General features: G+C 41.1%; 2 protein-coding genes across 7 annotated transcripts in view; both read right to left on the bottom strand.

The window, feature by feature from the left end:
• Positions 1 to 5,267: 5,267 nt before the first annotated feature.
• ARMH2 (armadillo like helical domain containing 2) lies at positions 5,268 to 8,237 on the bottom strand. The gene is given in 4 exon segments (XM_089518822.1): positions 5,268 to 5,706; positions 7,910 to 8,139; positions 8,141 to 8,204; positions 8,207 to 8,237. Coding segments are annotated over 4 exon segments (759 nt in total). The 3' UTR covers positions 5,268 to 5,272.
• Positions 8,238 to 9,177: 940 nt separating this feature from the next.
• RIPOR2 (RHO family interacting cell polarization regulator 2) overlaps positions 9,178 to 22,324 on the bottom strand; it is a 142,418-nt gene continuing 129,271 nt past the window's right edge. For all 6 annotated transcript variants that reach the window (XM_089516861.1, XM_089516864.1, XM_089516860.1 and 3 more), the window contains 7 exons: positions 21,992 to 22,127; positions 20,613 to 20,774; positions 18,651 to 18,809; positions 17,291 to 17,499; positions 14,912 to 14,995; positions 12,106 to 12,196; positions 9,178 to 10,770 (listed from right to left, as the gene is read on the bottom strand). In XM_089516861.1, coding sequence (XP_089372987.1) covers positions 10,670 to 10,770; positions 12,106 to 12,196; positions 14,912 to 14,995; positions 17,291 to 17,499; positions 18,651 to 18,809; positions 20,613 to 20,774; positions 21,992 to 22,127 — 942 coding nt within the window. In that variant the 3' untranslated portion in view covers positions 9,178 to 10,669. The remainder of the gene's footprint in view (positions 10,771 to 12,105; positions 12,197 to 14,911; positions 14,996 to 17,290; positions 17,500 to 18,650; positions 18,810 to 20,612; positions 20,775 to 21,991; positions 22,128 to 22,324) is intronic.

Here is a 22,324-nt window from a genome sequence, read left to right on the forward strand (position 1 = left end):
TTGCATGACTTTCAAATTCTTCACTTTGAAAGCAGTTTCTTTTATCCAGCCACTGCCAGTCAATGGGCATTAGCATTGTATTCCCTTTGTGTTCATGAACATAAAGGAAACCCAGGAAGAAGGAGTCCTTGAGCAAAATACATAATAACTGAAATTCTCAGCAGGCATTTTGGGGTCTTTTCTTTTAAATAGAAAGATACGATGTATACACTTTTTAAAACACCAAAAATGGGCTACATGGTTCACCATCTTGATTAGATTGGCTGTGGATCACCCACCAAACCCAGAATTGTACAAAAGTGTTAATGAGACTGGCAGGAAATCAAGGTTTAATAATATAAAATTAATTTATATTTCCCACTAGGTGAAATTAGCTAGGTGAAGTGCAGGCCTACATGTCTTAAATGCATTCTGTTCAGATGTATGGGACTTGCTTGTATCTCACAGGTGGAGTTTCTAAACAGCTGGGGTAGATTATGATTTCCTGTAAGTTTGGGGATGGCAATCATATTGAATACACTAATATGGTGGTTGGATGTTTCTATCTTGGCATGTCAGAGCCTGTGTTAATCAATGTCTGATATTCAGTTAGTCACATGAAGTTGTTTGAAAATTGGAATATTTGTTGTCTTTCAAGGTGAAAGAGCAGTATATTTGTAAAGTTTTGCCACTGACTTGTGCATATAAATATTAACACTTGGCATTTGTTTCCACAGCTAACGGCAATCAAGTCATCAGTTGATTTTAATATACATGATTCAAGAATAGCAGTACTAACTTTTTTCCTCCCATCATATTTTCTGTGACATTTGTAAGTCTGACATTCTTCACACTCACTTTATTGCAGTATCTCAACTTTCCACTTGCCATATGCAAACACTATTTGTTCAACATTCTCAATATTTCCTCAGCTATACTTCTCAAATTAAGAACATGGCTGTCTCCTTCTGTCTGGGTGATCTATTTTCATCTGTTTCTGAAGCTTTACGAAACTAAGAACCAAGCACTGTTGGTCTTTAGTATTGATCTTTGTTAATTTTCACATGTTAACCTTTGGAAATGCTCCTCTCAGTTCTCAAGTCCTTGACAGCTTTTGGAAGGAGAGTTACTGTTGGGGGTGAGGAGTGGGTGGCAGGGAAGCAGTGCATCAGAGAAACAGTGAAGAAAGCAGGATTAAATGGTAGAACTGAAGAGCACTGAGACAGAGGATGTGGGATGATGACAACAGTGGGAATACAGAAGTTTGAATGATTATGTGCTCACCGTGTTTGTATGTGAACACTGAAGGAGAGCTTGAAGTTGAAAAACACCATTTTGCTCCTCAACCTGCCTCTTCTTTCAGATAAAAAATACATTATACAAACCACCCATACAGTAACTGTATAGTAGTAGAGAGCCAGTGTGGTATAGTGGTTTAAGCATTGGACTATGATTCAAGACCAGAGTTCAGATTCCCATGCAGCCATGGAAACCCACTGGGTGACCTTGGGAAAGTCACACTCTCACCCTGTGATAGTTGTATCCATAAGTTCGAAATGACTTGATGATACACAGCTTTACACTAAATAGTTGAGTAAGGTGTGTAATTGACCTGTATCAGTTTTCATGAGAGGAAAATATTAAGAGCATTTTTGTACGTAGCAACAGTGCAAAGAGCTTAAATCCTATGCATAGGGAGCAGTATATCATTTAGGAGCAGTGTAGATAAACAACAGCAGAATCATAGAGTTGGAAGAGATCTCAAGAGCCCTCCAGTCCAACCCCCTGCCATGCAGGAATACACAAAGCACCTCTGACAGGTGGCCATCCAGCCTCTGTTTAAAAACCTCCAGAGAAGGAGATGTCACTGAATGTTCCACTATTGAACAGCTCTTACTGTCAGGAAGTTCTTCCTGATGCTTATGTTGAATCACTTTTTCTGACGTTTGTATCCATTGTTCCATATCCTAGTCTTGAACAGCAAAAAACAAGCTTGCTCCATCTTCAGTATGACATCCCCTCAAATATTTAAACAGGACTATCATATCACCTGTTGAAATATTTGAGGAGTTCTAGTAAGGGTGAAATAGGGATAATTCCAATTGCTAGTGTAGACCTGTTGAATGAAAGGGAGTTACTAAGTATGTATAGAATCATAGGAATCATAGGATTGTATAGTATGAGTTTTAAACAAGATTCCTCCCCCCCCCCCCTCACCTGACTGCAACTGGTGGATCATTCCTGCCCAGGACATGTACAGAATTGCAAGATTACTGTTGCAGGCTAGGAAGAACCATAGAGTTTTTAAAGTGGTGTTCAATAGGATTTAATACAACTCTTTTGGGTGGCATCCACTTGTGTTATGCCCATGTGGAGAAAATTTTCTAGAGAGGCCCAATGTAAACATTGGCATTTAAGTAAACATCTTGTTAAAATATTCTAAAGTTAAAGGCTTCGCCTTTGATAAGGTTGTCAAGTCATGTCCGACTGTAGGGGGTAGCACTAATCTCTGTTACTAAGCTAAAGAGCCAGCATTGTCAAAGCCAACTCTGTGATCATATGTCCAACATGAATGCACAGAATGCTGTTACCTTCGCATCAAAGTGGTACCTATTTACTTACATGCTTTCGAACTGCTAGGTTGGCAGAAGCTGTGACCAGTGACAGAATCTTATCCCATCATGTGGCACTTGGGCCTCAAACTGCCGACCTGCCGATCTTGCAATTGTCAGTTTCAGTGTTTTAACCATTGAACCACCATATCCTCATTAGAGGAGCTCAAATTGTTTTGGAGGTAGGACTGTGAATTGCAGTTTGCTCACGACTTAAATGACAGATCTGTTGGACATTAACAGGAGGAGGAAGCAGTAAGATTGCAGTGCTTGTAACAAATTTTTACTCCTTAGGATCAGCCCTCGTGTTAAGGAAAGAAGGTTTTGTAGAAATTATGTTTACATTTCATCCTGTGTTCTTTGGCTGCCACTTTAATTTCACAATTCTAGCCCATATTTAATTTGCATTACATTTGCCAATGGTTACAAAACTTCTGTTTGTTTGTCTTACATGTAGATCCATATTATTTAGAATACCAATTTGTGAGGATAAACACCACTGGAAAGTGTAGATTGATAGGCTGTTATTAAGCTGTTACATAGCTGCTATAGAGCTTTTTTCCCAATATGGGATTTCCCCTGCTCCTTGAAGAGTGTTAGAAGAAAGACTTTTCCAAATTCTGCAAAAAGATGCAATTATAGTGGATAATATTCAGTTTAAAACATCCTGTTAAGAGAGTTTTTATTTTTAAAAAGAGGATTACAAAAGGGCATTAACCGATATCAGTGTTCCACGTGGATTTCATTTGAGACTGGCAATATGTACTGTCAAAAATGTATTTTAACATGTAGTCTGAAACTACAGTGCAATTTTTAAATGCTGTGCCTATACAGAATCCCACATAGATAAGACTTTAAAATGTTCCCCCTCTTAATGGTATGGTCTTAACTCTCAGGCCCTCCTTATAAAATACAATTTGTATGAATAATTGGGATTGTTACAATATCAAAAAATATCGTTTTAGATTCTGCTTGATTTTTGTTAAGTACATCATTTTCCAAAGTACTGTAGTTCCTGAGGTCTTTGGTTTCCCTTGCTTAGTTTCAGTACTGCAATGGCCATTGTATGAGATTGCAGCTAAAGATTAATTTTCTCAGAAGGAAACAAAAGGGGCTGTACAGGCCACCCCTTTTAGCACCAGATTGAGCCACAACAACCACCCTGATCTTGCCTTTCTGCAGCGCAAAAAAGAGCACAAAAAATGGCTCCTTTCTGCGCTGCAGAAAGTGCGCCATAGCTGCTGGTGCTGCGGCTTTTCGATGCTCCTTTGGCGCTGTGTCATGTAGGCGCAGCGCCAGAGGAGCGCTGTGATGCTGTCCGCCGTATGTTGTGGTTCACGGCATCACTCCGACCTTTAGCAGAGTTGGGGCATGTGTTGTGTGGCTGCCACACCCCAACTCTGCCCCCACACCTGCCTTAATGCCCAGTTTGTACACTCTCAAACAAAATTTCCTTATAGAATTGTTCATAGGAATTTGCATAAATAGATTGCCAGACATTAGTCATACACTTAAAATTTTCCTCATTGCTGGGAGATTTCTACCAGCATACTTCTGCCCTAGTGCACCATAGATTTACAGTGTTGGGCATACCCTCAGGGCCAAACTATTCTCTCTAAAGCTCTGGGAGAACTATGGGTCCTTGATTTTCCTGGCTGTAAAAGAAAAAGAAAAAAACCCTGCAGCCCCATCCTAGCATGAGGTGTGCCCTAGTGACATAAAGCTGTGGTTGCACATGAGGGAGAGGGGTTGTTGTGTGCAAGGAGGTACTGGATACCCTGTTCCAGTGACCCAGAGTACAAATGGTGGTGTAAGAAATAGTTATGCTCACAAGTATCACGATTCTGCTCACAACATGTAGGGGCTTGTATGTGTGTGTGCGAGGAAGCTACAGGCAGTTGTGGGTTCCTAGGGTTTGGTCCCCTCTCCCAAAACACCTTTGCTGTATGTGACATATCTCAAATTGTCGGATTGAATAAAATCACAGTTTTAATCTAGTTACTGTCCATAAATGCCTCTTGAGGAAGAATACTGTAATGTTAATCTAATGTGATCCTTGAATAATATGCTTTAAAGAGCTATCTGCTAAGTTGTATGAAAAAGCAAAATGGTTAATCTCATGTTCTCCCTTAATATTACCATTTCAGTGTTTTCCCTTAAGATGTTTGACAGGACACCTGGTTGCTCAGATTTGATGACTTTGGATTTAAGATCTATATTGCAGTGGCATTATGCCCAAGCCAACATCTTTCAAGTCTTCTGTGGAACACGGAATACAAGGCTGTTCTTGTATTGCACAAAATGTGAAACCTCTCCAGAGTAGTGAGAAAAAATTGTTTTATTTTAATTTTTTTTCTTATTAGCTACTCTTATATTGAGCTCTTAGTATTATTCCATCGGGCTACCTCTACTTGTTTTTAGCAGTGGTATTTCACCAGGTGTTAACAGACAACTTACTGGATGTGGCAGTTTAATTCTGTGTTGAGGGCTACTCAAACATGAAAGGATTTCAGAAATAGTCTTAGAAAGCAGAATTTGATGTAGCAAAGTATGTTTAAGATGTAGCAAAGTATGTTTAAAAGGCACAGTTCAAATGCTTAGGCTCTAAAAAAGTTCTTATTCCTGAGGCCTTTGGCCCTAAAATATGGAACACTGTGGAAACTATACAATAACTCAGTGCTCTATATCTTTGTTTTTTGATATCCCATAAGCAAAAACATTAATTCAGCATAGTTTTGTGGCCATCCAAGCCATTCCTTGTTAGATAGGGATTCCAGCCTTTTTTGTAGTGTTTGTTCACCCATTTCTTGAAGTAATTTAATATATGGGATATTGTTACAGCAGACAACCGTCATCAGATAACAAACCCAGAATTTCACAAGGATAATATCTGGGTCAGCATCTGGGGAATCTTCATCTTCATCCAGATAGGCAATAAGAACTTCAGCAAGGTGATTTTCTTTGGCTTCATTTTGATTTGTGCAGTTTATATAGCAAGCACCGCATAATCCCTTTAGCACGGCAATCATCACTTTCCCAGAGGTGTTTGGCATGATCAAAATATCAATCATATCCTGAATATATTCTGCAGCAAGTCTAGCAGCACTAACGCCACCTGTAAAGGAAGTCAGTATATGTAAGTCCTGACACAGTTTACTAACATATTTTAGTATTATAGTATTGAAATACTGGACAAGTGCAGTAAGCTGGATCCTAAGAAACAGGGATAGAGAGCTTTGTACATTGAGGAGCAGATGTCTTTGCTGCTTCTCCTTGCTTTAATCTCTGGAAATCTACTGTTGAGAATCAAGTCATTTTCTAGAACAACATGAGATACAGTGCAAGGAAATGACTACAAAGAACTGGTGCTAATTGGAAATGTTTGCCTAAATGTGATGAATGTGGCGAATGTGAATCTGCTACCAGGCAAATGATATGGGAGCCACTGTTCTACAATGGGCTTTGGTAACGTACAGTTAGGACATGGTGATTGGAACTCTGTTCAGCTGTCTTGACTTGATAGGAATGTTAAATGATGGCAAATGGGTCTATTGATCAGCGCTCTTGCTCATTTTGAGGTTTGTGTTAACTCAAGAGTCCTTTTGAATTCTTTACTCTGAGCTAAGGAACTTGTGGCCCTTCAGATGCTGTTGTTGATGATGTTATATTTATTTATATCCTGCTCTTTTCCCAAAAACTGGGACTCAGGGTGGCTCACAACATTAAACAACATCACACCCCAAAGTAGAATGTGTTAGTTAGAGTAAACCAAACGGGAATAGCCAAGGCATGTGCCACCAAGGCCAGATCTGGTATTTCAAGGAACAAGCGTAGCTTTTGCACAAGTTTTAAATGTGCAAAAGCACACCTGGTCACTGCAGAGACTTGGGCTTCCATATTCAAAGCCGAGTCCAGGAGCACCCCCAGACTGTGAACCTGCATCTTCAGGGGCGTATAACCCCCATATAACACAGGCTGGATCAATGGCTCCTATCAGATCAAAATGCACAGGGAAGCCAATGAAATCCATAAACACCTGGATAATTTCAACTGGAAAGAAGAAACCCTGAAAGTAAACAGTTTGGCTACTAGTCCTGAAAAACAACAAAATCAAGACCCAGCAAATGCAAATCAAAACCACCCAGGGTGAAGGGGGTTTCCGAACAGACAATGAAATGGATGCCCTGTAGGCTTTGGCATTCAACAACAGAACAATACACAGATTAACATGCAAATCACCTCTCCTCAACCAATAGTATATATATTACTATCTCTTCCATGTCAGCATTCTCTGAAGATGCCAGCCACAGCTGCTGGCAAAATGTTAGGAATAAACTCTTCTAGAACGTAGCCACAAAAACTATAGTACTTCCAAGCCCCATCCCAGATACCAGAAGGATACCATGGTTGATGTTATCGAAAGCCACTGAGAGGTCCGGCAGAACGAACAGGGACCCACTCCCCCTGTCCAGTTCCCTGTTTAGGTCATGCACTAAGGCAACCAAGGCTGTCTGTTCCATAGCCAGGCCTTAAACCAGATTGAAATGGATCTAGATAATGCGTTTCATCCAGAAACCCCTGGAAGTGGGAACCCACCACACATTCCACTACCTTGCCCCAAAATGGTAGGACAAAACAGGCTAATAATTATTCATTATAGCAGGATTAAGGGATGGCTTTTTTTCTTAACAAAGGCCTCACAACTGCCTCCTTTAGGGCAAGATGGAACTCTGCCTTGTTGTAGGGAGGCATTGACTACTTCCTTCACCCACTCAGCTAGTCCCCTTCTAGCCTGTTTGATAAACCAAGATGGACAAAGATCTAAGACACATGTGGTGGCTTTCACCTCTACAGTTCAACTGATATGTTGTAACCTTGACTGTATGTCCCATGATGCAGGATGGTGTAGTTTATCAGTACCTCGAGGGTCATAGGTTCTTCACCCCTAAACTATAGCAGTGATGTTTGAGGTTCTTACTGCATAATGTTAGGAATGTTGAGGTGAAAGTCCACTTGAGTTTCATGTGGCTTACTCCACAACAAGAAGGCACATGACCACAGTTTTAATTACACATTGAGGATTAAAGCATGCAGCTCAGATTACAACTGCTCCTTCAGTCCAGTAACACTCATGTAATTCTATATTTTAGGAACCCCCACCCCATCCTGATACTTAGGTCTTAAACACAACACAGACATTAGTACCATATTGGGAGAAAGTTTGGATATAAAGTAATTAAATACAAATATTTGATGAAGTTGGCAGTCTCTGAAATCATCATCCCAAACCTAGATGTATTGTGTTTCCATCTACATACCTGTATAAGCTAACAGTCCAATATATAGCGCAGCTGTGGCTCTCTCCTCTAAGGGAAGTTCTGCATTTCTCAGGTCAATGCCGTATGTCTTGATTTTATGGTGGTGAAAGATGGGGTCTATTAACTTGATTGGTGGTTCCCGTATCTGCTTAATATGCTTGTCATACCAGTGTTTTAAACTGGGGAATGTATTTCCCATTTTATAGATTTGTAGTTCCCTAAATTAGATAGTAAACGACAGGCGAACCAAAGAATCGGTTTGCAGTTACCTCACTTCTCATCTCTGGTAACCAAGCAATGAATGATGTAAACAGAATGGAAACAGCATCCATTCTCAGTGATGTCATACTTAGATGTATTACTGCCTACACTGTATCAAGGTTCTTGGTAGGTTAATTTTTTACACTTTAAAAGAGATGACTTTATTTTCCTCCTTGCTATCTCTAATCATGAGTGGGAACCTTCAGATCTCCTGATGTTGAACTGCAGCCCCTCATCATCTCCCACCACTGGCCAAGATGGCTAGGGCTGTTAGGAGCTGGAGTCTAACAGCATCTGCAGGGTCACACGTTCCTCAGCCTTGCTTTAGGGCAGGGTCAGAATTATAAGGTCCTCCAGATGCTGGATTGCAGTTCCCAGCTAAATAAATAAATAAATAAATAAAACTTATTTATATCCTGCTTTTCTGTGACAAGACAATCAAAGCGGCCTACAACACGATAAAATCCACATTTACAAATTTATGTCCCAAAGTCCCCCCCCCCCCTTTAAAACAGGATTAAACAAGTTACAATTAAAACATCTATTAAAAACACAATAAAAAATACAGTGAGGACAGAGCGGTCTGCTGATACATGATGTGAGGGACAGTCATTCTGTGGCTGGGCACTTTTATTCAGGAAAGGCCTGCCGGAAGAGATCCGTCTTGACAGCTTTTTAAAAGCTGTCTAAGATGGCAATTTGACGGATCTCGTCCGGCAGGCCATTCCATAATTTGGGAGCAATTGCAGTGAAGGCCCTCTGGGAGGAAGCAGTTAGTCTGTTTTTTAAAGGCTGCAATAGATTCCTCCCAGAGGACCTGAGGGTGCAGGGCGGATTATATGGAAGCAGATGATCCCGCAAATAGGTTGGACCCAAGCATGCATTACCATTGATTGCTGGCAAGCGCTGGGAAGTCCAGTTCAACAACTGGAGGGCCACGTGATTCCCATCTCTGCTTTAAGACCTCACAACCAAAGTGAATGAACGCAGCAACATAAGAAACAATGTCCTATGGCTTCTTTTATTTAGTAATTGAAAATAATCTTTATTATAACTTAAAAGTAGCAGTAAATATGCAAAGTACAAATACCACAAAACTAGAAGGCAAATATAAGCCAAAAGTCAGTACAAAAGACAACCATGAAAGACTGCAGGCTCATGTGAGCAGTGTGCGGTAAAAACCAAAGCATAATTATTTCACTTGTTATAAGACACATTTCCTTCAGCAAACCTTTTGGAGTGACTGTACAAACATAGCTTTTAATTGGAGAAAAATTATATATTTATAAATATACAGCTATATACAATGTTGCAACATTCACAATAAAAAATACTGTCTTCCCAGTGCATTTGCAAAGAAAAAAAACACTTGGATCAGACTGTTTATAAATCTTGCAGGGCTCAAAAGAGATGAATGAATGGTTCTGTCCCCACAGAAATCCAACAGCTATAAAAGAACTAGCTGTTCTTGAAACAGTCTTAAATATAGGAGAGTAATAAGGGTTTTAATGAAGCGTCTTCGGCCTGCACTTCCATGCACTCTTAGAAGTAGGCTTTGTTGAACTCAAGTGGATTTACGTCTGGGTAAGCTTGCACAGGAACATGCTGTCTGTCACCCCAATAATTGTACATTATGTGAGGAAGAAAGATTTGTTAAATGGCCTGTACTTCAAGCAGTTCCAAAAAGCATCATCTTATTTGGAAATCAATACAAAATATGTTATATACTAAAAAGCATACAACTTCAATGTTTTTTTTTTCTTTTTCAAATTTTGGAGGTGAAAACTGGAGCCAGGGCTTTCATGTAATAAAATCTATCGCATTCATTTGCCCTTTCTGGGAAAAGGAGCACATTTAACCTTTTGCTTGTTTCACACAGCCCACACAATTGCTTGACAACAAAAGAAAACCCCTTGCGATTAATGAGAGTTCATTAGAGGAGGGCAAGGAAAAAGCAAGAATAGAAACTGGAAGTGAGTCAGAGCACTGATATCTCCTGGAGTTCACATCCTGCTGTTTCCGGAGGCAGCTCATCATTTGAGGACAGTTCATGCTCAATTTTGCTACTAAGGCAACGGAGGAAAAGCACATAAGGAAGTTAGCACTGCTTTAACAATTCTATTCGGCTTGCTTCCTCCATAGTTTTAGGGGAAGCATCACATGTTTCAAACCGATGCAATAATGCCCACAAACAAGCACCAAATTCTGTTAAAAATGCCTGAATGGCAATATTAAAACATCTCTCGTATTTGTTGAGGCTGATTTACAGCAACCACATAGTTTCACACTGAAGCAAATAATCACAATCTTTGACAGTTTTGCTATAAGCTACAGGGAAAAGTCAGCAGCAGCCCAGAAACAGTGTCCTCCATAGATACATATCTATTTTAAAAATTTCAGAGCATCCTTCAAAAGAGCAGTTTTTACTCTTGCAGTTCAGCTACAGCACCATAATGGTTAAGAAGGTCCACCATTGAGGATATTGTGTTAATATGCGGCTTAAAAGGCTGTGGCCACCTCAGCTGCACGTCGTCCACCAACCTTAATGAATTCACGGGGAAATTTATCTAGTTGTTCATATGCCAACCGTCCATCTTCACCTATGCATGAGAAAGAGGCAAAGTAAATGCTACAACCTTTAGGCCCGTGGTTCACAAACAAGGGGGTAGCCATTTTTCAGTGAAGTTTGCTGCTCTTCCTGATTTTCTTGTGAATAATTACAGTCAATTTCCATCAAAACCTAGATTTCAGATTCTAAACAGAGATGCTGAGTCCCAAAGCTGTATGGAAGCTATGCCTCTGACCTAAAAGGCTTGACATCCGTTCAAATTTCCTATTGATTCCAAGTAATGTGAGAACACAATCATTTGCTCAAAATCTGAACCCCCTCATGGAGGAAAAGTCATTTATTCTAGAACCTAAGAGCTTTCATATGGAAAGAAGATGCTGCTTATCCAGTTTCAGTCATGTCCTAGCTGAGTGCTGAATCTGTACCTGCAGGCTTCCTCCACTGCTCCTCTTAAGGAGAAAGAACCCTGTTTTTTTTTGCAAAAGGTTCAGCAACAATACCTACTGTCTTCCAGCCCCAAAGACAGAATTTGATTTGGAATGTGTGCTGCTTCATATAAACTCATGGAAAGAGCTCCTATGTCCACTCAGTGGGCCTCAAAAGAAGTGTGGAGCTGACATAAGATTTCCCGTATTATCTGTCCATCCCATGTGATTCAGTCATGGAAACATTGAGATCCAGGCATGGGGGTGGTGGTGGTTACAGCAAGCCCTTAAGTATGCTTGGGAGAGACTCCAATAAGTTGATTTACTAACCTAGGCTACAGTCCTGAACATACTGAGAAGTAAAATTAGATTGTTTCAGGTACATACTTTGTCAAAGTTTGTCTTTCTGTATGTGTGATGGCTGGAAGTTTGCTTGTGAGGGTGCAACTATATTCACATGCTATAATTTGAGAGACTTCCTATCATGAAGAAAGGAGTCAACTGCTGGGTCTTCAGATAATGGACTTACTTCCATGATCATTCACACTGGACCATGCTAGCTAGGGTTAATGGGAATAGTTTAGCAACATCTGGAGGGGCACATAGTTGTATACTACGAAAACGTGCCAATAAAACTGGAGCTATCAAGTTCTTCTGCAACAGGGATGGGTAACTGTGGCTCTGCAGATATTGAACTTCACCTCCCATCATCTGTACCAAGCATAGCCAAAGGTGAGGGATGCTGGGAGATACAGTTCCAAAAACACCTGAAGGGACACAATTCTTTGACCCCTGCCAAAGTGGTAATTCTACCTTGTTTCCATTCCTTATTGCTTTCTATCAGCTCCTGCCTGTCCCCTAAACTGTCCATCTTCATGATGTTCTGTTCTTCTATGATTGATATTTTATTGTTCTGGTGGAAGGAAAGGCAGTGAACCTACCAAGAGAGAGCAGGGTTTCAGAGGCCACCTTCCTGATCTCTTCATTGTCAGACTGGCATAGAGTAGCCAGCATTTTGATGCTTTCCGTTGCCTGTACCAAAAGAAAGGAAGGTAATTTTTAGAAGTCTTACTCCAGTGTCTCTAATATAGTTACTTATTTTCACTCATTTGTTCAGTTCCTCATACCAGCATATTTAAGGACACATTTAATTATTTGCAAGAAGTCTGTGACAAATACAGAATGCCATGTGTTCTGCAGTGCACTGAGCTACATATAGCTTTTAACATTGTCACTGCAGATAGTAGAACCACAGGGAAAAGGAATGTGCATGCACATCTGCTCCTAATGCATTTTGTAGAGCTCGTGGCATGAGGACGAACAAATCAGAAGAGGAAAAGTTAGGTGGCCTATCTGGTGGATCTGTACAATTAGTGCTTTCATGGTTTTGTTTGAGGTACTTGTCCTTAAGTTGACTTTGATTTATGGGAACCCTATGAATGAAAGACCCTCAAGTCATCCTGTCATCAACAACTCTGCTCAAGACTTGTAAACTCTCATAATTAGCATAACAATAACAACAACAAAAAAAGAACGTGCATCTGTCAATACCATAGCTCCAAGGCCACAAAACCTAGGAACCGGAAGCATGGCATGCATTATAAGGATGCCTGAAAAATATGCATCTGTGGGTGATTTGGTTTTTTAAAGCATTAATTATTAGTTAAAATGTGTGGGCATTTGATGCCTGCAGGGGTGTACCATGGTAGCACTGGTACTTAGGATAGAGACAGGAAAGGGTCAGTAGATGCAGAATGTGCCATGACTTCACTTAGACTTGGGAGCTACAATGTGTCCAACTTTGAGAGTTGTGTAACTCAGCTTGAAACCTTCAGTATATCAATGTATGGGCCATTCTAACTTGGTGCAAAACTGTGCACACCCTTTAATTCTTCCTTTAAATCAAACTGAGCAAAACGTACTAAACATTTTGCTCAGGATCTTATAATGTCAAATTGCTCATAGAAATTGGTATCCAAAAGTACCCTGTGCAAGTGGTAGCATCAACCCATTATAGTAGGTAGCCCTGGCCACTTGCTGCTTCTGGAGAAGCTGGCAGCCACCAAGACATACCTCCAACCAGAGGATGGCTCTTTCTAGCACAGCCTGTTTCTACTGCACTCTTTAAATAGCTCAAAGATGTCTTCAAAAAGAATCTGGACAGCTACCAGCTGGGATCCTTTAGCTGGAGATCCTACATTGAGCAGTGGGTTCAATGCCACGAAGCCCCTTTCAACTCTATGATTCTAACTGGGTCTATGAGTTTATTGCCTGTGTCTTAAGGTCCTTGGAGCAAAGGGAGGGGCTTGGGAAATAACCTTTTGAAAATGCATGGGTGAGGTCTCAAGCTCCCATAGTGCCTTGGCACCAAGGATGTCTGAAAACTAGGCACTGAAAAAATGGGAACTCTAGGTAGGTATTGTCTCTGGTAGGAGGCATGGGCCAAGGGATCCAGTGTGGCAATACTATCAGAGTCTTAGACTCCAAGTGAATTTAGTAGAATCCCAGCCATATTATACATCCAGACTATTATGAACAGACACAGATTAAAAAATTTATTTTACAACCAATAAGAATATTTCTAGCAAGCTATTATTGTGCTACAAGAACTGCATTTATTGTTGTTGCTGTAAAAGTAGGTTATTAATAAAGTTTTAAAAACATGGTTCATTCCCTCCTTACATAGAAGTCCATGGCTAGCTTGTATACAATAATTCAATGTAATGTTATCCGCTGGTCTTAATTCTGTCCTCCCTGGAATTAGGGCAACTGCTGTCCTCTACAAGCTTCAGCAGCATAGTCTGTGGGTTTACAATACTTGCAGGAAGAAATGGTGTTAACATTTACAGCTAACTTCATAAACAACAAACAGTTTGAAGTAAGGGCAGGGAACGTCATTTTGTCCATAAACTGAATTTAATTTCAGAGAACCTGTATTCCTGTGGTGGGGCAAAAGAGTAAAATAAAAATCACATGGAGTGTGTGTGTGTCGGGGGTGGAGGATTCCCTCTTCCCTAATGACACATGCCCCATGTTTGGTCCACTGTGAACCACTGTCCATTTTAGATTGTTTTAAACCTGCTTTATTTTACGGACTGTCAGTAAGCCAGTCTCAAGAATGGCATTTCAAGCTTCTAGAGTGGGGAAGGGGGAATGCACAAAAGCTGGAGCAGTATTGAACAATGGCTTCATGATGGAGAGGAAGTGGAGAGAGTGACTCACGGGAGAGTGACTCATGGGACTCACTTCTGCTGGAAAACCAAAAGGCCAGATTGAGGTCTCAGGAGAACTCGATTTGGACCCAAGGCATGAGGTGCCCCATGTTCCTTGATGCTTTACTTTGAACATGCAAACCAACAATATGCCAGTGACTAGAACATATCCAGTCTGAGTGTAGAGGAAAAAGCAGCTCTTGGTACTACAGCAACTGGGAAGCCCTCATTTTTCATCCCAATATTTGCCACATATATGAAGAATGTACAATTGTTTTCTGCCCTGCTGTACATGTATTGCTGAATTCATGAAAGTTAAGTGACAAGTCTCATGTGCTCATCAGTCTCATACAGGAGATATTTTAAAGTCCTAAATTGCATTAAAAAACCCTGCACAAAGTAACGTAATACAGGATGGTAAAGACAAATGGACAATATTCTTACTGTTGCTGTTTGCTCAAGAACTGTACCCCTTGTTGTTGGTTAGCCTTTTGTTGTGTGGGTGTGGGAAAATAAAGAAGGCAGACAGGTTTACCTGAAGGCATTTCAGAGCCATGCAAGCTGCTTTCTGGAGATGGAGATTGGGCTGTGCAAGCGTTTCACAGTAATAAATTAAAGCCTGAAAGAAAAAAGAGTGACAATGAAGAGAAAGAGATGGTGGCAGCAAGAGCAACTATATTTCACCAAAAGGGATGCTGAACATCTATGGTGTAACTAACGTGTGTTATGTGCTCTCAGGGCCATTCCAGATTTGGACCAGACACAGCCTCTCACTGTAACCTACTTCATAGGGCTGTTATGAGAATAAAGGGTGGAGGAAGCAAATGATCTATGAATTAGTTATGTTGCTTTTAGTCCATTGGAAGAAAGCTGAAACACAGATGTTATTGTTGGCTGGGATTCTACTTAGGATACTATGTGTAACTAAGTAGTTTCCCCCACCCTGACAACCCTACCCAAACCTGCTTTAATGAGCATCAGCCACACTGAGAGAAGGGAGACCATTCTTCTGGTGACCAGGGTGCAAATGGACAATATTTCCACCTCCTCCCACCAACCAGCAAAGGTGTAAAGCGGAAGTGTACTAAGAGTCCTGTGTCTGATTGTTGCAGCCTTGCTGGCTGGCAGGACAAGAAACAGCCTCCTCTTTGTGTCCTAATTGCCAGTAGAACAGATCTCCTTTTCAGTGGGGCTGTTGTCCGGTAAAGTAGGTTTGGGGTTCCAGTTATGATGGTGGCAATAGTGCCATGACTATGACTACCTAAGGAATATGGATAAGTTACAGATGCACAGCTCCAGCTTGTACACATCTGTATGCCCAATAATGAATTTTGTTCATTATTAATAAACAACCTGATAAGATAAAATAAAAAACACACCCAATTACAGAGTGAACCAGAGCCATAGAAAGTAGACTAATCTGCTTAGTGGATTTCCCTCAGTAGACAGACGAAACACTTGAAGTAGTGCTGCCTCACATGGAAAAGAGAGTTTATGTGGGGAGGAATGTTGGTGCTTGATCTACTGCAGCATGACAATGGAGCTGCATATGCTACTGGATGGGCCTCATCTTCCCACCAAGATGTTGCAATAGATTCACAGAAATGTTCTAGCTCAAATCTAGCAACCTAGCACTCATAGGCCCCATTCATACTGGTCTAAAAGACCTGGAAGGAACTGGGCTGATCCGGATGCCCCTCCCCCGAATCACTCCGTTAGCAAGTGCCCACTACAAATTTGAAATCGAATGCATTTTGACCTGCAAATTAGAAATCGAATGCATTCTGTGTCTGCTGGCGAGGTGGCTGCTGCCAATCAAGCTATCGTCATGGTGACGTTTGCAGGGCATCGGGGAAAGTGTCCTCCCTTTTTAAAGAGCCAGGCACAGGGGTTTCAGCGGCTGAAGCAGGGAGAGAGATGCCTCTCTCTCTCTCTATTTTTTTATAAACCTGTGGGCTTTGGGGTCAGATCTGCCCCTGTCCCAGGCAAAGGATGGGATTGCCATGCATTTTTTTTATGCTTTTAAAAGCAACATTAGCTTTCCCTTTGCTTCCCTTGCTGTATCTGCTCAAGAAGACAAACCATGCGCATATTTGCTCCAAAAAAATTGTTAAAAATGTAACATTGATTGTTTGCAACATTTGTAGCTTCCCCCTCTGCAGAAGGCAAGGAGATCCAAGGATATAAAGTGCAAGCCCAGCTCCATCTGCCTCTGGAATACAAACATAATGTATTCAATGCGCATATTTGCTCCAAAAAAATTGTTAAAAATGTAACATTGATTGTTTGCAACATTTGTAGCTTCCCCCTCTGCAGAAGGCAAGGAGATCCAAGGATATAAAGTGCAAGCCCAGCTCCATCTGCCTCTGGAATACAAACATAATGTATTCAATGCGCATATTTGCTCCAAAAAAATTGTTTGAATTTGAAAAGGGGGGGGGGGTTGCCTGACATGAGCTCCGTTCATGACCTGAATTTTTTCCTCCTGCAAGGGAAGGAATGCCCAGCGACAGAGGGCTGTGGGCAGGGGATGCAGGGAAAAGAGGCTCCTAAAGAATGCCTTCCCTTGCTCCCTTCTTCCCAGGGCTCTTTCCTCCTCCCCCTCCCCTCCGATGAGGGGAGGAAATGCCTTGCCCTTTGCCCACCCTCTGACCTAAATCCCTCCCTCAATTTGCCTCAATCGTGATCGAGGCCAAGTTCTCATTCCCAGGACCCGGGGTTTTCCAAAAGAAACGGTATTTGCGCCGATTTCAAAAACACCGCGCTAGGGGCCATTTAACACGGAACGGGTGTGCAAGCCCCGGATTCGCTTGTGTGAGATTCGGGGTGAGTAGGAACTTCACGTGATTGAATCGGTTTCAGAACCGATTTTTTTTGTAATGTGAATGGGCCCATAGTCCCTGTCCCCGCCTACCTTTTCCCTGAATTGCTTGTCTTCTGCTGCTGCAGCTGACAGTATTGATACCACAGCTTCATGGATCTCCCTTTTGTTTTCAGTCAGAAGGAGGACAGCCAAAGATTTCAGCACTTCCTGCTGAGGTGGGAGGCTGATGGAGGTTAAGGAGGCTTTATTCTGCAAGATCTTTCCATCTCTTAAAGACTGTAGAGTCTGTACCATTACAGCTAAAAAGCAAAGATATGCCAACAACATGTTTATCTTATACCACAAGTTCGCAGGTTACAGTCATCACTCAGAGGTCTTTGAAATAGCATTTGCCTGTTGGCTACATAAAGTTTAGAAAAGGTTTCCTCAACCTGGTACCTTCCAGATCTTCTGGAAATGCAACTCTCATTATCCCAGTTAGCACATTGCCCACGTTCGTGAGGAATAATGGATGGCAGTTACAGTTCAATATATATGGAAAGGGACACATTGGAGAAGGATGGTCCACAAAAACTGGCAAAGATTGCAACCACAGCCTCATGACTGTTTCCATATTGTTACCAGGTGTTGTTAGGCATTCTAGGTGATTGCTATTACCTGAAACAGCCTACATGTTGGATCAGACAGGCCTCTAGCCAGAAATGCTGTGGTGAGACGGTCTAAAGATAGTGAGGGCAATCTGATGTCCTCCAGATGTTGCCAGACTGCAACTCCCATCATCTATTGTCACTGAATATGCTGACTATGGTTGATGGGAGTTGCACTCTAACAACATCAGGAGGGCCACAGGCTGCCTAACCCCAGCTTATGGGTACACATGCATTTGGAGAACCAGGGAAGTACATAATTTAGTATTAAAACATGTTTATACATTCTTCTTCCTTTGCAGAGTTCTGTTGTTTGATAATAACAAGCAATAGACAACAACAATAATACAAAACCTGACTATTTTGCTAGCATCTTTAAAGTAGATGACTTGTTTTCTGCTTGTGACAAAAGCAGGTTCTGGAGGTGTGATTTTGGGTTTGTGCAAATTACTGTATGATTTGTATGAGAACTAATGTGTGCCAGATCCTGAAAAAACATGGGAGGCATGCCACTTGAACTACAGATTGTTCCTAGTCCTGTGTTCTATAGGTATAATTTTGCCTAATTTTCACCCTGTCTCATAGCAGATACATTTACTGGCATGCAAATCTTAATGCAAAACAACTTTCTCAATACCTCTGAAAAGCAGAAGCAATTATTTTATGCTTTGCTCTACAGGTACAGGTGGTTCCTGGTCCCATCAGAATAGGGAGAAAGCTCATCCCACCATTGTAGAATGAGCCCCTGCCACAAACTCCCTAAAAGGGCATGGGTAAGCTTTCTTAAGAACCATATTCCTTACCTTCTCTTGCAAGCTGAAGCAAATGATTTGCCAGATCACTAACATTTTTACTGGCAAAATAGTTGTAATACTGAAAAACTGTTATGACTTCCAGGGACAGACTGGAGGAGAGGACAGGCTCTGTGCGGTCCACAATATGGGATACCAATGTTTTAAATACTGCGTAAGAGAACATAAAAGAATAAATTAGTTCTGAGTGGCCAATTAATAAGAGCACTATAAAATGAATGGAGGCAATGCATGAGAAGTAACATCAGATTATTACACATTTTTGCTCCCAGTTTTTAAAAGTTTAGAAAGCATCAAGTCCTCTAAAACAAGTGCTTCTCAGGCTATCTGCCTGAGCAGTGTACAAAGAACCAGTATCATATAAGCATCGATGGACTACAACTACTTCTTTCTATCCTGGAAATTCTCTGCAGACAGGCAGCCAATGGCTCACTTACCAGCACTAATCTGGGAACCAACACTTGGAGCAACAATGAACCCAGGAGGGTCAAATACTTTGTTGGTTCTATATATATATAACAGGGGCCACACTGGCCCTCAGACAAATGTCTGAATTATTCATTTTAAAAGATTTTAATTTTTCTCCCCTAAACACAACATCTGTGAAATGGAGAGAACTTTTAGCATATATATTTTTTAAAAATCACAATGATTTCTAAGGGGTCTCAAAAAGGCCTTAGGGCAGTAGGTGACACACAAGGCCACACTTTACAGCCCACATCCTATAGTACCAAAGGTGCAGAATCAAAAAGATCTGAATTACTGGAATGACCTGAATTCACAAAATGTAAAAGTCTGCTTTGGGCTGAACTGAACCATATGTGAAGCTTATCTTTCTGTACATACTAAAATGGGAGATATAAGAACTGTTATGAGTACTGGATGTCTTCTTTAATTTTGAGTGTACATGCTTTTCTTCCATGGCCCTAGATGGAACTGTAGTTTGAGCCGCCATGGATCCAAAAGCAGGCAGACCACAGACACCACATTGAAATAAAGATCAAACACCTAGTCAGGATTTGCAATCAGGAAACATTCACACCTTCACAATGGCAGGAAAGCTAGGTAATTTATGGCCCAGGATGCTTTTTGTCCTAGCCAGAGAAGACCCATTGCTGCCTCTTGATTCTATCTATATCAAGTGATCTTTACCATGTTTGTAAAATTTGGCATCTCTGAAGTGTAGTAAACAACCTTTGCCTGAGGCTGTTTTTGACCTATATAAGGACCCAAAATTCCTTTGTTCTGTGTGCTGGTCAATAATCCATGGTGACTCCATGTCACTCTGAATTGTGACTTAACTCCGACTCGTCACCGATCTCCATCCCACCGCTTGGCTGAGTCCAGTACTCCAATTGGATCATCCAGAGCCACTGCATCTTTGGTAATTATCACTGTCAGAAAGCCTCTTGTCTATCCTAATGCTAACACCTTTATTCTTGAGATCTTGCGAGCGTGCGTGAGTGAATGCTTATCTCAGTGTGTTAAATAAAGATATCTTCATTTGAAGAAAATTGGCCTCTGTCAATCTAATGTCCCCAGCCCTCTTCGTATAAATTGGGTTGCAGCCCTGACTGCTGTAACCCAGCCAAATTAATTGAGCTAATTAAGATTCCCCAGGCATCAGGTTATGTACTAGAATGGACTGTCAATTTTCATCTGAGCAAATATGCTAGTCTATAAATGACTACCCAAATAAATATCTGAACTTAGAATGCACTCAATTTTTGATTAAATAGTCCTATGGGAAACATTCCATACTAACAAAATATTTCAATATGGAAATATCAGTGACATCTTTTAATTATTTTCTGCATCTGATGGTGGACACAATTTTTGCTGCTCAGAATTCTCAGATACCATCCATCCATGCCAGAATACAGAAACCCTGGCTTGTATTCTCTGTAGATATCCACTCTACTGCTTCTAAAGAAAAATATTTGAGAACTGCACCTGTTTCTGCAAGTCCTGGGCACTCATTATTCACAGTTGTACCAAATGTGGCATCCAGTTGCTTGATCATCTTGTCTGCAGAAGTGTGATAAGCCCCAGAGGAACTGGTACATTTATTCCAGAAGGAAAGCAGGGAGATCCTTTTATGAAAATCTGGAATAGCTGGTGGGGGAAGAAGCCATGAAAGAGTTTGCCACTGATTTCAGTATTAGGAAGAGAGATAAACACAGAGCAGTCTAATAAGCTAATCACAGCTGAGGAGTATTTGTAAAGCCAAAGCAGAACAAAAATATGAAGACCATTACTGAAGGAAGGCAAGCAGAAAATGCCTGCTCCATCAGAGAGCTGAAAAGATTACATTAGACTGAAAATTCATAGGGCAAAAGTAGATTTCTCCTGGTTTTAAAATGTGGCAATAATTTAGTTACCATGCATAGTTTGGCCAGGTCTGCACAACATATGGCCCACAGGCCACTTGCAGCCCACCAAAGGATTTTGGACTGCCTGCAAGGACTTCAAGGCTCCTCTGCAGCTGAGCTTAAGATTTAGACCATTATGTTCCCACCCCCAAATAACAAATACTTGTTTTAGAAAATAGGTGTTACTGTATATACTAGTGAGCAAAACAAGTTGGAACTTGCAAAATGGAGATGAGTTTAGTATTTTTACAAAACTCTAGGAAATGTGTATGCCAATATAAACTGCATCTGAGAAAGTGCTAAGAACATTGGTGGTTGCTGTGTGCCTTCAAGACTTTTCCACCTTATAATGACCCTAAGGCAACCATATCATGTTGTTTTCTTGGCAAAATTTATTCAGAGAGGATTGCCATTGCATTCGTCTGAGGCTGAGAGAACGTGATTTGCCCATCAGTTTCCATGGCCGAATGGGGACTCAAACCCTGGTCTCGAGAGTTGTAGCCCAACATTCAACCACCACAAATATATTGAGGCAGAGCAGTGAGCACAAGAGTCAACCACATGAGCTGTGCCCAGACAACCAGGACACTTCAGGTCTTCATTCCATTCCAGAATTTTAGTGCCACAAGAGATGCACTTTTTGAAGGACTGAAGCCCAGAGGGCAACTGTGGCATCAACCATCAACACTAAGCAACATGTATCCAAAGAGTCTGGTAATTCCTGAATTGGCAAAGGAGGCCACAACGAGACCCAAGGTAGAACGTGGTTCCTATTAATGATGCTGCAGAAAAGGAACTAGTGGTTTTGGTGGGAAGTGGTGCTAGAGGTGGGTGGGGCAGCTGCCAAAAGGCTTGTGTAGTGCTCTACAAGTTTCTGACTTTCCGTGCGCATGTGCCCCATTGTTTCCTATGGGATATGAGCATACGTGGAACATGCAAATTAATTATGCAGTTTCTTACCTTCACTTATGGGTCTGATATTCCCAATATTCTCATTGCTGATCTCTGTTAGACTCTCAAACACTAGAATTTGTTGGGATAGCTTGTCTAGGAGGTATCTTGTTACAAATGGCGTTTTGTTGGAGAACAAAATTTGCTAGTAAAACAACCACCAAAGAGCAAAATTAAATATTTGATTTATACAACATAAAACCCTCTGAAAAAATATTTTGATGAAATATATAATACAGAAAGACGTAATTTTAACAAGGCAGGATATACAAGGAGGGCGTGCAACATATTGGAATGCTCCTATTTAGGGTTCTAGCTAGCTTGCTAGCCAGTCAGTTCTAA

The sequence above is a fragment of the Sceloporus occidentalis genome, unplaced genomic scaffold, assembly GCF_023333645.1.
Source record: "Sceloporus occidentalis isolate IW3139 unplaced genomic scaffold, rSceOcc1.0.p SCAF_3, whole genome shotgun sequence".
Taxonomy (NCBI): domain Eukaryota; kingdom Metazoa; phylum Chordata; class Lepidosauria; order Squamata; family Phrynosomatidae; genus Sceloporus; species Sceloporus occidentalis.